Consider the following 13,389-nt stretch of genomic DNA (forward strand, 5'->3'; position numbering starts at 1 on the left):
AGCATTTTCTCCTATACAATCCCTAGTTCATATTTTTGAGCATTCACATTTCAGTTTCTAACGATCTCCTGCAATACATAATTAAGACTATAAAGCACCCAGTAGTGGCTTCTGCGGGTTTGGGCTCAGAAACATAAAATTTAACTCGGAAGAAAATGTCTGAGCTTTCAAAAAGAAGGCTGTTTTCACATAGGGGTAGAAAATGAGAAAAATTTCAGGCTGAACAAGAAATACTTCAGGCAGGGTCAGGGATGAGAACGCGAAAGTAATTGAGCTAACGTGCAATACTGAACTATCTGGAGCTCCTCTGAGCTGAACAGGGCTTGGCTTTACTCAACGCCTTCAAAGCCTTTACTCAACACCTTCAGAGCGAGCCTATAGTGTGTCTAACTGCTCATGACAGTGTGAGTTTGCTCCTGTAAATCTGTGGTTAGAATGAGCAGCTGGTAAATAAACACAGCCTATAGCCTTGGTACTGTGCTAAATGTGAAAAGGGGAAGAGACTTAACAGACTGTTCTGTTTAAAAAGAAACATTTCCTTGTATCTTAAATACGAACATTTTAAAACACCCCGGCCGGCACAGGGCTGTGAGTTTTCGGCAGTGGGTGGACGTGGCTCTGGCAGAAGGATCTCCACCCGGCGCTGCCCCGCTGTCTCACCAGGCTCACTCCAGGACCGACGGGGAATAGGAATAGCACCGCTGCCAGCAGCCGGGCACGTACGTTACCCACACCTCGTGCCTTACCTTGCAAAGGCCCCAGTGAAGTCGGCTTTGTACATCTTGCCTACCAGGCAAGCTGGGTGCTGCGGCCATCCCTCCCACCCCTCACCCCCAACTCAATTTCTGTTCGGTACTAGAGCTGTAGCCTGTCCAGCCCAAGTGTGGTGAGACCCCAACTCCTCTGGCACGTCAACAGGGCTCTGATGCTCTGATGCAATTGCAAGTTCTATGGCTTGCTAAAACCTATCGGCATGTCCCTTGCCCTAGCTCTTCTTGAGGTGAACGGGCAGCAGGACCAGCCACTGGCCGTAAGCCAGGCACGTCGTGCAGTGTCGTTTTGCTCCATATCCCATTGTGGAGCATCAAACCCATGTAGGAGCTACCAGTGCCTGAACAGCCACGCCATGTTGGAGACCAGGCGGGGGAATGTGGGCGCTGAGACCTGCTTGAGTGCAGATCGGGCAGGGCCCAACGCTTGCAGAGGACACTGAGGGTGTTAAGTGTTGAAAGAAACTTTAGGAAGATTAAAAATGTCTGGCTTTATGGCCCCTGGAAACTACGTAGAGGTGAAGTGAAGGTCATAGCTTTGTTTTGCCATGCAGGCAGGGTCTCCATGCCAGCTACAGGAGAGAAACCTGGCAGCTGTTTCCAACGCGAGTGCTCCCTGGTTCTCAGGATCGCTCTTCTGAGCAGAAATCAGACCTCAGCAGCACAGGTAAAGGATTTTTGGTTTATATACTCTTCATTTTTTGTGTTTGAATTTATTTATTTATTTGCAAACATAAAGCAACTTATAAATAACTTTTTTCCTGGTCAAGGGTTAAATCTAAATACACAAGTGAAAGAACAACTTCCTTATTCACTCAAGTCAGAAGCATGCTCCCGGCTTATTTCACAGCGCAGGGAGGCAGGGAAGGTGGTGTAAGAACATGGTCAGCTCTGCCGGCTCCTCAGAACCCCGTAAATCAGCACTGCCGTGCAGCACTGCCCTGTCCTGCCCCACTGCAGAAGACTCCTGCGCCCTTCACAAGTCAAGGGGCACCACCAGCTCTGCCTGGGTTTGGACGGCACGCCACCAGCTGCAGCCACTCTTCTGCCAGGCAAGGCGGTTGCTGCTGTGTTGGCAGTGTCAGCAATGCCCATGTTTTGGGGGGCGGGAGGCCACTTGGCGCTCACTTCCCAAGTCAGGTGCCAGGGACTGACCCCCTGCATGGCGCGGGGTGTTTTAGGAGAGCTCCCGAAGCACATCTTCCGCTTTTCTTTCCCCTGGCAGCAATCCCACCTGCCAGGTCCCGCCATCGGCCAAAACAAAGTACTTGGGAGGCCTTGAGCTGCACCAAAACACCAAGGCTGGCACCCGCAGGGCTGTTTCGTGGGAGCAGAGATAGGACAGGGGATGGGACGGCACGGAAGGCTTTCCCCACTGCTAGGGGCAGGTGCTGGCAGGAGGGCGGTTGTGCCAGGGCAGATCAGAGAGCGAGGTGGGAGGCCATCCGAGGCATGGCCGAGGCCTAAGATGTCCTCTGACAGCGTAAGGCAATATCCAGAGGTGGCCAGAGAAGGCAATCATGGGACAGCTGCACAACGAGGGAAGGTGCCAGGTGAAAGGAGGGGCTGGGAAGGGAGGGCGCAGAGGGTGGGTGGGAGGCAGGTGGATGGATGGCCTGGCTGAGAAGGACCGGGAAAGCAGTCCCCATCGGCAGGAGGAGGGACATGGGCATGGTGACTAAACTTCTTGTAAAAGGGGGAGGAGAAAGGAAAGGGAGGGACAAGAAGAGGGGAAAAAAAAAAAAAACCCTGCATGTCAAGTCTGAGGAAATGCTGTGGGAACTACAGCCAGGCGCCTTTTTTTTTTTTTTTTTTTCTCTTCTTCTTCTTCTTCTCTCTTCTCCCCTCGTGTAGCTGAGAGGAAGGAAAGGAAGAAAGAGAAGTAGCTAGCTCAAATGTGCCTCGCTCTGCTGCCAGGGTGCGGGGGCTTGGCTGGAAGGATCTAGTTTCTCTTCGGTGGCAGGAAAAGGAGCCACAGGAGGAGGCAGAGACGGACACCCAGACATGCCCGTCCCGTCAGGCTGCTGGCTCCTTCTCCTTTGCCTCGCTGCTGCTGGCAAACAGGTAAGACTGCGCTGCCAGGGCTGAGCCGGAGGAGGGGGAAGGTGGGTGTTGCATCTCACCCGGGGAGGTTTGTTTCTTCGCCTGTCGCTCAGAGGAGGTGGCGAAGTCGGAGCCCATGGCATCTTGCGCCTCCGGCACTGGGAGAGCAGGGTTTAGCAGAACAGCTTCACCTGCCTGTTTTTCCCTCTGGTTGTTTGATTTTTGTTTTTTCCCCGCAACTTGCCCTGTCTCACAAGCTTCTCTCGCTTCTTTAAAATCAAAATAGCCCAAACCCAAAGCTCCAAAGGAAGCCAGAAGATCTGCAGGGAAAACAGCCTGCTCCTGCCCAGGGCAGGGTGTGAGAAACCAGAAAATATTTGCAGTGAGGTTGTTGAGGGATATAATTTGCATGTAGAGTAAAAATAAGGCAGACTCCACCCTACCGAACAGATTTATTCAAGAGAGCGTGAGCACACTTGTCCCTCAGATGTGGGACGAGCACGTATGGTCTTTGCAGCCCAGCTACAGCTTTTCAGCCTCCCCCGGAGGGATGCAGTCCCCCTCGCGCTCTGACCACCCTGCCGTCCTGAATGTAGGCAACCCCTGAGCAGCCCCGGGAGGTGGGACGGTGTTGTGACCCCAGGTCCATGAGTGGAAGACTGAGGCCCAGACCGGCTATATGACTCGCTTGGAGGTTCACATGCAGCTCATGACAGAGCCGGGAACCAAACCCCAATCCCAGGTCAGCTGCCTCAAAAGGGCAGCCCTTTCCTCTCAAGGGGAAAGATCTGAGTGAGGTTTGGCTCCGCGGTTGTTTGCAAATAGAGTGTGCTCTTTTTGTAGCTTCGTGCAATGCCAGGTGGCTAATGGTCAGCGTGTTTTACAGTTGGGATCATTGCTGGTCTTCCCCTGTTTTCAGAAAGACCATTTTCTACAGCCAGCTCTTGCTGAGCCTTGTGAATGGCGTACATTGGATTTCCTCCAGTGGTTTAAATTTACAGAATCTCACTTTGCTTTTTCTAATTATACAGCTTAAAAATTATTCCTCTCTCTTTGGGTTATTTAGACCCTTCTAGACTGGCAGGCTGTTTGCAAATCCCATCCTACGGGCACTTTATTTCCTCCATTAATCAATGTTTGGCAACCTTGCTACCATTTGTATTTCTTTCATTTGAACTTCTAGTATTTCTCTGTGTCTCATTATTCTTGGTTAGTTGTGTCATTTTAAGTGCTTCCCTCAACATAGTGCTATAACTGGGCCATGGCTGGGTTCCCTGAGAGCAAGGTGCAGCTTCAAGAAAAAAAAGATAAAAAACCAAAACAAGACAAAAAACCCTCTGCTGTCTACAGCTTACAATTTAATGTCTGACCGCATAGTCCTGAGAGCCTTTCCTCTGGATCCCTGGTCCTAAATATGTTGCCTAAAACCACACAGGCCTTTTTTCCCCTCTAAAACATGTGCTTCATTCTGTCCACCCTGCTCCTTAGGCTTCTCTTAAATTGCTGCTCTCCAGGTGTCCTCCATATGTATATGAATGAGCCTGCGTATTTCAAAAGGGATTTTTACATCATAGCTTTCAGGTGGTTTGTCCCGTTCCTCAGTATCCTCTGTATCTGTCTTTTTTTTTTTTCTTTTTTTTTCTTTTTTTTTTTCTGCTGCGGTGTTCAGGACTGTGATCAGTGCAGCATGATGAGCAGACCTCAGTGTTCTTCATACCTTTTCTCCAGGTACCACGACATATTTGCTTCCTTCTGGAGCCATTTGGGTTTGGGCAATTATTCCCTTTGGAGTCTCCTTGTTGCCTGGAACCTGTTCAACTCTTGACCAAACCTTGGAAATTGAGATTTCCATGCTATAGCTCCCAGCATGTTTCGTGTACCTTGTTGTAGGAGCCAGGAGGAGCTCCTCATTATTTCTCACCTCTCAATTCATAGCCTTTCAGAGGATGCAAAACAGGGAACTTGTATTTATTTGGGGCTGATGTGTAAAGTTTTTCCACTGCATTCAACATGTGCTTAATTCTGAGTCTGTAAGTGGTTGCACAGGGTGCAACTTTCCATAGCCAATGCCTTGGACAAGTAGCAGTACAAAATACTAGGGGGCTCCAGGAAAGTTGTAGTGTAAGCTTACGTAGGAAAAGCCATACTGTGTCAAAGAGCCAGTTAATCTAATATCCCCTCTGCAACCGTGAGCAGGACCTGCAAGTCAGGAATATGAAAGCAAGGCAAGCCTGGAGAGATGCTGCTCCCAGCCAGCCTTTCAGGTTCTCCTTTGCTTGACTGATTTGAACAGTGGTTTCTTATAAAAGTGCTGTTTTCTGATGGAACAAATTGTAAGAATAAGTGTGGCAGGGCTGAAGTTCGTCTGATGCACTTGTGTTAGTTTAGAGTCGATAATACAGTGGGCTAGTGGTAGGGCAGTGACATTTGCAATGTATTTCCAGCGAAGAATGAGAAACACTTGGAAATGCAAGTTAATGAGTACTCATAATTCTGCTGAGAATGACATGTTCATTGTCATCATTTTCACCAAAGAGGAAACAGGAACAGAGAATTCGTGACTTGCTCTAGGTCACACACCGAGCGTGGAGCAGAACCACTGGGAGCAGAGCTCAGCCCTCCTTGTCTTGTGCTTCAGCCACAAGATGATCTTTCCAAGTGATTCGTCTTGGGCGCCTGTCAAAGGACACGGTATTTTGCTTTCTGAGGCATGATCTGCTCAGCTTCTTTGTACAGAATAGTCACATCCCTTTCCTTGCTTAACACCGGTGAAGAGCATAAATGTTTCTGTAAGATGGGAGTTGAAGCCTGTGAGAATGTACATTTGCAAATATGCAGTAAACCAGTTGCCTGGTTCAACGCCAAGGACTCTTCTTCCCTTGTGTGGAAATGGGATGGGTTCTTCCACTACTCCATAATATTTACTTTATAGGGAAAGTTTGCTCACTGCAAGTATCTGGAATTCTTTGTAATATAGAAAATTTTTGGCCAAAATATAGATTATCTTTTAACTTCCTAAAATACACAGTTTTTATGATGAGAGGGGAAAAAAAGAGCATAAAATTGTCCTTGCTGTGTTATATCATGGGCTCTCCTGGTCCAGTATCCCTGGTCTGATCAGGGCCAAAGGAATCACTCAGCAGAGCAAAACTTCTACAATATCTAATCTCAACTCCTGGATTTATTCTGTTGTTAACAGCATGGGTTTCAAAGTTACTGTAATGCAATTAGTTCACTTGTCAAAATGCCCTTGCAGGAACGGTTCCTGCAAGGGAAACTGGGAAGTTTTTCATTGCTTTGCAGTTTCCCCCAGAACATGTGAAAAATCTTACAGCACCTCATATAAAAGGAATATAATGCATATAAAACTGAACCAATCCACAATTTAAGAAACCTCTGCTGCTTCTCTTTTCATGTTAAGCGTCATCTTCCTGATGTAATTTCTTCTTTCCCACAAACGGGACCAAAACAAACCTTCACCACATTTCACAAGTCGGTAGAATTCAAAGCTTATCAGCCATCTCGAGGGTACTGACCCTTGCAGCAGCAGGGCTTTCTTCATACTGTGCCGGAAGAAAAAAAAAAAAGGCGGGTCAAGCAGAGAGATTAACTGTGGCCGTAAGGATCCATTTCTATTGCCTGTTACTGTCATCACAAGCACCCTCAAGCTCAGAAAAGTGGGATGTAATTTGACCACTCTGCAAGAACCAGTGCAGACAGTAAAAGGGATGCGTGCATAACTACAGCGTAGAAAAATCACGAAAACCTCAAAGTGGTGCCCTTTGGCATTTATACCTTAACAGTATTTAGAGGAATCATATTTGAGTCACTTTGCTATGTTTATCCACCTGTCCCTTGGAGTTCAAGTGTTAGAAGACCCTGCTGTACTAGGTACACGTGTAGACGCAACAAAAAAAGTAACCCCTATTGCAAGGCTCTCCTCCTCCTGCTCCTCCCTGCCAACTTCCCCTCTGTAAGACCGGGTCTCCAGGAGGTGTTTGCGGTGACCAGAGCTAGGAGGGTTCCTGCCACCACATGCTGTGACCGCGGAGTCCAGACCTCCTTCCATCCCACGCCCCGTGCTGCAAGGGGCAGCTCTGCAATGCGAAGGCTGCTGGACACTTGGAGGGGGTAGTTGTTTCAGATGCTGGTTTAGCTTACTGGAGGCAGGCAGTGGGGAGAAGAGGGAAATGGAGATGGCTGGTTCATCACATCCTCAGCTGCAACCGTGCTTCTTGCACAGGCTGCCCTCTTCCTTTCAATGGAAACTCAGCTTGCCAGGCAGCGCTGGCTTCTGCTGCAGCTGCTCACCCTCTGGTTTAAGTGCGCATTAGTTGGCATTGCCTGCATGGAGAAGCAGCTGCTCTAAGAATGGTTCATTATTACTGACGGAAAATGCAAAGGCAAATATTTGTGTGTTATAAATGCAATATAAAAATTAAGTGCTGTTTAACCAGGTTGCACTATGGACTTGGGTAGGCCTCAGTCTGTACAACGCAATACCCTGCCTGCAAGAACTTGCCCCTTTTTATGACTGACTTTTCTTTGAAAATGGTCCAAAGTTAGTTCATGTAGTAGAAGAAAGACTGTTGTTGGACTTCCACGAGCAGCAATGGCTGAAAGTCGCAGGGTGGGCTGCAGGAGATACCTGCTCTGCAGGCTGCGCTGGCACCCAGGGCAGTCTGCTGTTGTGTCTGCTCCGTGGCAGGGTTTGGTGTGATGCTTCAGCTCTGCAGTAATGCAAGTTTCTTGATTTTTTTTTTTTGTTGTTGTTGTTTGTGTGTCACCGCAGTGTGCAATCCAGAGGAGCAATGCTGACTTACGCCTGGTGCTCCAGGACATCCTGGTTTTTGTCTTATACCTATGCAGCCACCTTGGCTGCTTTTTGCAGTGCTTCCTTTGGTTACCTCTTTTGTTTGCCTTTTCAGGGTGTGAGTTCTGTGCCGAGGGCTTGGCTTTCTTCGGTGTTTATACAGCGCTTAGGATGTCGTGGCTGCAAACAAAGCCAAAGAGTCATTAATCACCACAGGATAGAGCCCTGTCCATTCCCCACTGAAGTCATGGGGAGGTCTGCCCCTGTGGGCCTGGGAAGGGAGCAAGTATGTCCCCCTAGCCAGCTGCCATCATGCAGGCTGCAGCACCCAACCCTCACCCTTATTCTCCAGGTCCTCTTCTACCCATGACCCCACCAGTGTCCCCACAGTGGAGGCACATTCCCCACGCCACTTGGCCAAATGTGTTCGTGGTGGCTTCTTGCCTCTTCCCCGTGATGTCCCTGACGGAGAGGCTGGGGCAGGGGCTGCGGTGGAGGATGGCAGCGCAGCGGGCAGGCAGAGAGCTGAGACCCAGAGCCGCCTCTCAGCTCTGCAGAACCCGCTGGCTGCTCCCCTCTTAAAATCTTGATAAAAGAGACCAGGAAAGGCTGTGTTCGGTGAAAGAGCCAAGCTGGCCAGTTTAATCCACCCTGCAAGAGCCAATTAGCCAAGGAGGAGAAAAAAAAAAAAATGAGGTCATTCACCCTCACCACTTTGTGGCTACTCTAAAAGAAAAAAAAAGTATATAGGATCTGTTCAAGAATGACAAAGAACAACATTTGTGACTGCAGATGGGTGCAGAATATATTTAGTCAGTGGTCAAAGTGGAGGGAAAAGAAAAAAAATCTTCTATGGAAAAAAAAATACTGTGAAGTTTTGTTAGGCAACCCATCAATCTGGAATACAGATAGGGAAAAATGTGCTACTAGGTTCATATGAAGTCCTAAAAATTGCTTATGTAGCACGCAAGGGAATCTATTTTGAGCATGTTATTTTGCCACAGTGAATAGTTTTGCCTTAGGACCATCATGTTCTTCAGTAACTTTTCATTGTTCAGTAGCAAGAACAATGAGATGATTCCTTGAATCTGCTGTCACAGGAAAAAAAATTCTTCCCTGCAATACCACACGTAGTAAAACAGGCTGCTTATGGAAACAAGCCCAAGCCCATTCAAATCAGGGAGGAATATTTCCACCGACTTGACTGGCTCACGGTCCCTGGCAGAGCTGGTTCCTTGTGGTGACACCTAAAGAGTACATGAACCAATTCTCAGCCCAGTCCTGAGACCTTTAATAAAGGCAGCAATTCCTTCGTGATGGAGAAGGTGCAGATCCGATCATGCAATTCTTAATATAACTCACACCAAGGCAGAATGGTCTGTGGGTGTTACATGCATCCCCTCTATACGGCCATTGTCCAAAGTAAGGGCTACAGCCCTGCAACTACCCTTCATACTTCTGCCTGCAGAACATTCAGCATTTGTTCCATGTGGGATGCTAAAATCCAGGAGAAGGAAACCAAAGCAGAGTGTCAGGTGGTGAAAGCAGGCTTCCTCTCTTCTCTACAAGCTTTCTCGTTCTCCCCAGCAGCACAGCTAGGATTTCAGGCGCTCGCCTCACACCATGAGATTAATATGTTATGCTCCACTCTAGGGGCGTGATGGAAGGAAAGGGTACATAAACATACAGATTTTTGAGGATAGAAAGTCCCCATTGAACTCCTAATCTGGAGTCCAGAAAGAGCCCAGCCAAGAAATCTCTCCTGGCCACTTCTTCATTAAGACTCAACTTCAGTTGGTGAAGCATCTAAAAATAATCTGCTGAACTAAAATGGAAGAGGAGCATGTTCCCCATAAATGATTGTGTCTTTAGTGCCTTTTTTATTATTATTATTTTAATTAAGCATGAATGGGTGTAGAGTTACTCATGGCAAGTCATTGATACTGTACCTGGAGCGGTGAGACTGCTAAGCTTTCCTATGGAGCGGTACTATTGCACCTGTTTAATCTAGAAGAGATTTGCCTTTGCAGGCCTTTTCACAAGTACATCTAGGTATTAGCTTTGGTAATGTCATTATTCTTCAGTTTTTATTTCTCCTTGTTATGAACCGTTGCCTTGCTGTCAAGCCTTTTTGTTAAATATTTTGGTTTGGTTGGCTTTTGGGTTTCTACTCTCTGGTAGTGATAGGACAAGGGGTAATGGCTTTAAACTGAAAGAGAGTAGATTTAGATTAGATACAAGGAAGAAATTCTTCACTATGAGGGTGGTGAGGCACTGGAACAGGTTGCCCAGAGTTGTGGATGCCCTATCCCTGGAAGTGTTCAAGGCCAGGTTGGATGAGGCTTTGAGCTACCTGGTCTGGTGGAAGGTGTCCCTGCCCATGGCAGGGGCGTTGGAACTAGATGATCTTTAAGGTCCCTTCCAACCCAAACCATTCTATGATTCATCTTTGAAATATTCTACCTCGTAGTTATTAGTCTTTGAATTACTGTGGCAGTGATGACACATAGGTTAAAGCATTACATTTTGCACCAAAGTGCAGACCAAGCAGGCAACATGCAGACAGACACTACCGACCGCCCAGTCGATGAAAATGTTAGGTATACCCTTTTGGTTGTTGTATGATGATGACTTTGCCACTGAATGACGAATGCTGTGCACGTGATGGCAAGTTTTCAGTCCGCAGAAGAAAGCTGGCTGATTCACATGTTCGGTCAGTAGCTGTTTGAGCCCTGCCATCTATCACCTCTGTCATCTCCCATCTGATATACCTGAGGTTCCTGTCTGCCTTACCCCCACCGCCCCGCTGCAAGAGTGGTCAGTGCAGCACTTCTCCTTCACGTAGTCTGCCAGCTAGAAATAACTCTGGTGGGTTTGAGATTGATGAATGGTCCTTCCCGTTGGCGGAGCGGCACCGGTTGCTCAGGTGTTTGGGTTTTGCTGCACGCTAAAACAGAGGGGCAAGGGGAATAGTCAGGATGGGGCTTTTACCGCCGTTTGTCTGCTTCCTGGGTGCCACTTACGGTTTTCTCTTAATCTCTTTATCATCAGTTTTATCCCTCATGTTCTTTCTGGCCTCTTTAGGTATTCAGGCTCTAGCAGGGTTTCAAGGACCTATTTTTAAGAGTGAAATAATATTTAGTTTTTAGCTGTTGCCATTTCCCGGCTATATTTTACCACGTGGTGGTAGTTCTGTGATGTGGTTTACTGGTCACTGGAAAGTTGACATCACCAAAAGCATTTCATTCACAATCTAAGATTTTCATGATGAATTACAGACCTGCAAGCGAATAACTGGAATTGCACAGCTGTGACTTGTGTGCTGCTGTGATTGAATTTTTATCGACAGTGAGGACTGTCTATGAAGGAACTGTTGCATTCAGCATCCATGTGATTATGATTAAGTTTTTAACATAAGACTCCTCTTTCCCTTTATAAACTCACAGTTGTAAAAATTTCCAGACTCATTCATTGTGTGCGTTACTATTATGTGCCTCAATAGAGTGCCTGGGAGCACCGGCCACAGAGCAGTGCCCATCGAGAGCCAGATTCTATTTTTATTCTTAAATAAGTTTTTAGGCAAGCCTCTGAAAATGAAGAAAGCCTCTGAGCTGAAGAAATCTGTTTTTTGCTTAGCGATACTGCTGACCCAAATCAGGTAGGAAGCTGGAGGGCTGTGGGCACACAGTCGATACCTGTGAGAGGAGAGGGAGTGGCTCACATTTGAAGGAGAAAAAGCAGCAGATGACTGCAGAGGCCATGCTAGCTGGATACCAGGGTGCTGTGCTTGCAGGGGCTACTTCAGATCAGGAAATGTTGGTCAAAGCTCAGTCCTCTTGACGAAGGCAAATAAAGCCTCAGATCCACAGAAATATTATAGTTCTACAGCAGGTAAGGCTAAGGACCTCAAAAGCAAGTAGTTTGAATAAACTCTGGCTCCAAAGTGTAAAGAACAAGTGGTGGTGCAAGGCAGGACACACCATAGTTGGCTCTGCCATAGGTACTTTGTGTCTGTAATACTAAATGGAGAAAAAAATGTGCTTTGCTTAGTGAAATGATGACAGATGACTTGAATACTCTCCAGAAACAACTACACTGAGCAAGAAGGTGTCGTCTTAAGGTAGTTACCCCTTGATGTGACCCTTTACGTTTCAATTTTTGCAAAACTAAGATTATCGCTAATGAGCAATCCCCATTGAGGCCTCAGGTTCTTGCTCAGAAGTGACATGGGAAAAAGGCTGCGGAAACCCCCGAGCTTGTTCTTCCAGATTTTTTCTTTTAAAGAAAAGAGGCCCATGCAACTCTATCTTCTCTGAAATGTCTGTCTGAACATTCATCTGAGTGAAAAAGTAATTTTAGCATCCATGACACACAGCTTCTGCTGCCATCCGATTGCTCAACGGCACCAAGAATAAATATTTCCTTAAGCCTGAGGACAGGAATCTGAATGCTGCTGGTTCCCCCTTCAGAAGCACCTGTGTGTGTGTGTTTTTTCAAGGTCTGAGTAACACACTGGTGCTTTGTAGCTCTGAGTCATCGAAGCTCTCCGACCCTACAAGCACACTCTTGCTTAGCGTCCTTTTCAACAAATGGAGGAGGAAAAAAAAAAGAAGCTGAAAAGGCGGCCTGCAGCTCGACACCAAAACACAGTCCTCCTGCAAATCTTGACATGAGCATGCCTGTTTTTCCAAAGAAGTCAATGGCGCTATTCATGTGCTTAAAGGTAAGCAGGTGTTGGCATGCTTTACCGAACCGCATCCACCAAGCCCAGAGGAGGTTTGTCTTTTTTCCCCTGGATTCTTCCCCTGTCATATATACTTGTTCTGAGGTAATGTTAATCAAGCGGGAAAGCTGACTGTTTTTTTAGGAACTGGTGCAAACTTGTGTGCTTCGCACACTTTTTAAGTGACAAATTAAATTTACACAGGATACCTAGAGCTCTTTGAAGCACTCATTTGCACTTGGTGGTGGTATTTAATGAACAGCTTCACCAATAGTGAGACCATTAAAGGAATGACTAGGCTGTTTTTTGTCTTATTTAATCACTTCGGAGGAGGTTGACACCTTCACATTCATTGAGGCCCCTTCTCTCTCTAGATAAGAGCTCAGCGATATCCAGATCACTGACCCACAGGCCAGTGCCCGATGAGAGGAAGGATGTTCCAGGGGTTATGGGGCGAACTTGAGACTTGGGAGACTCGGTCTGGTTTCCTGTCACCTCCGTAAAGCCAGCCGGCCTCCGGGTGCGAGTTCCTCATCTGCGAAATGAATTGCACTTCCCCGTCTCAGAAGGACACTGTGGTGGGAATGTGCTGGTGATGGCGAAGCGTCAGGTCATTGTGCTGCCAGCAGCATGAGTACTTCTCAGCCCCCAAGGGAAGCTGACGTACAGTTTGATGATGAGACACGGCACGTTCCCCTGGCAGGGGGTTAAACAAGGGATAGCTTGACTTCAGTGGGGCTGTGTTAGCAAAAGGGCCCAAGTTCACTGGATTGGCTCCCACCCTAAGAAAACCCCAGGTTGCTTTTGTTTCCCTTCCTGTCCTCTCTCCCCCCACCTTTCATGCTCGGCAGGTCCAGCCGGTCCATACCAGGCCAAAATTCCTCACCTTCGCGAGGAGGCTGGGTTCACGTGGGGGTTAGCACGTGGACACCGAGAGCCTTGTCTTTATGTCGTTGAGCATAAATCAAAGGAGGGAGTATTGCAGCTCTGTGAATGTGTTGGCTTGTGTGAAAAGGGGAAGGACACAGTCGCAGAAGAGA

At 47.4% G+C, this 13,389-nt stretch overlaps 1 protein-coding gene across 2 annotated transcripts in view; it reads left to right on the forward strand.

The window, feature by feature from the left end:
- Nucleotides 1-2,583: 2,583 nt before the first annotated feature.
- Nucleotides 2,584-13,389, forward strand: part of TNFRSF11A (TNF receptor superfamily member 11a) — a 29,107-nt gene continuing 18,301 nt past the window's right edge. For both annotated transcript variants that reach the window (XM_076330411.1, XM_076330412.1), the window contains exon 1: nucleotides 2,584-2,834. In XM_076330411.1, coding sequence (XP_076186526.1) covers nucleotides 2,775-2,834 — 60 coding nt within the window. In that variant the 5' untranslated portion in view covers nucleotides 2,584-2,774. The remainder of the gene's footprint in view (nucleotides 2,835-13,389) is intronic.

Source organism: Aptenodytes patagonicus, chromosome 2 (assembly GCF_965638725.1).
Source record: "Aptenodytes patagonicus chromosome 2, bAptPat1.pri.cur, whole genome shotgun sequence".
Classification (NCBI taxonomy): Eukaryota; Metazoa; Chordata; class Aves; order Sphenisciformes; family Spheniscidae; genus Aptenodytes; species Aptenodytes patagonicus.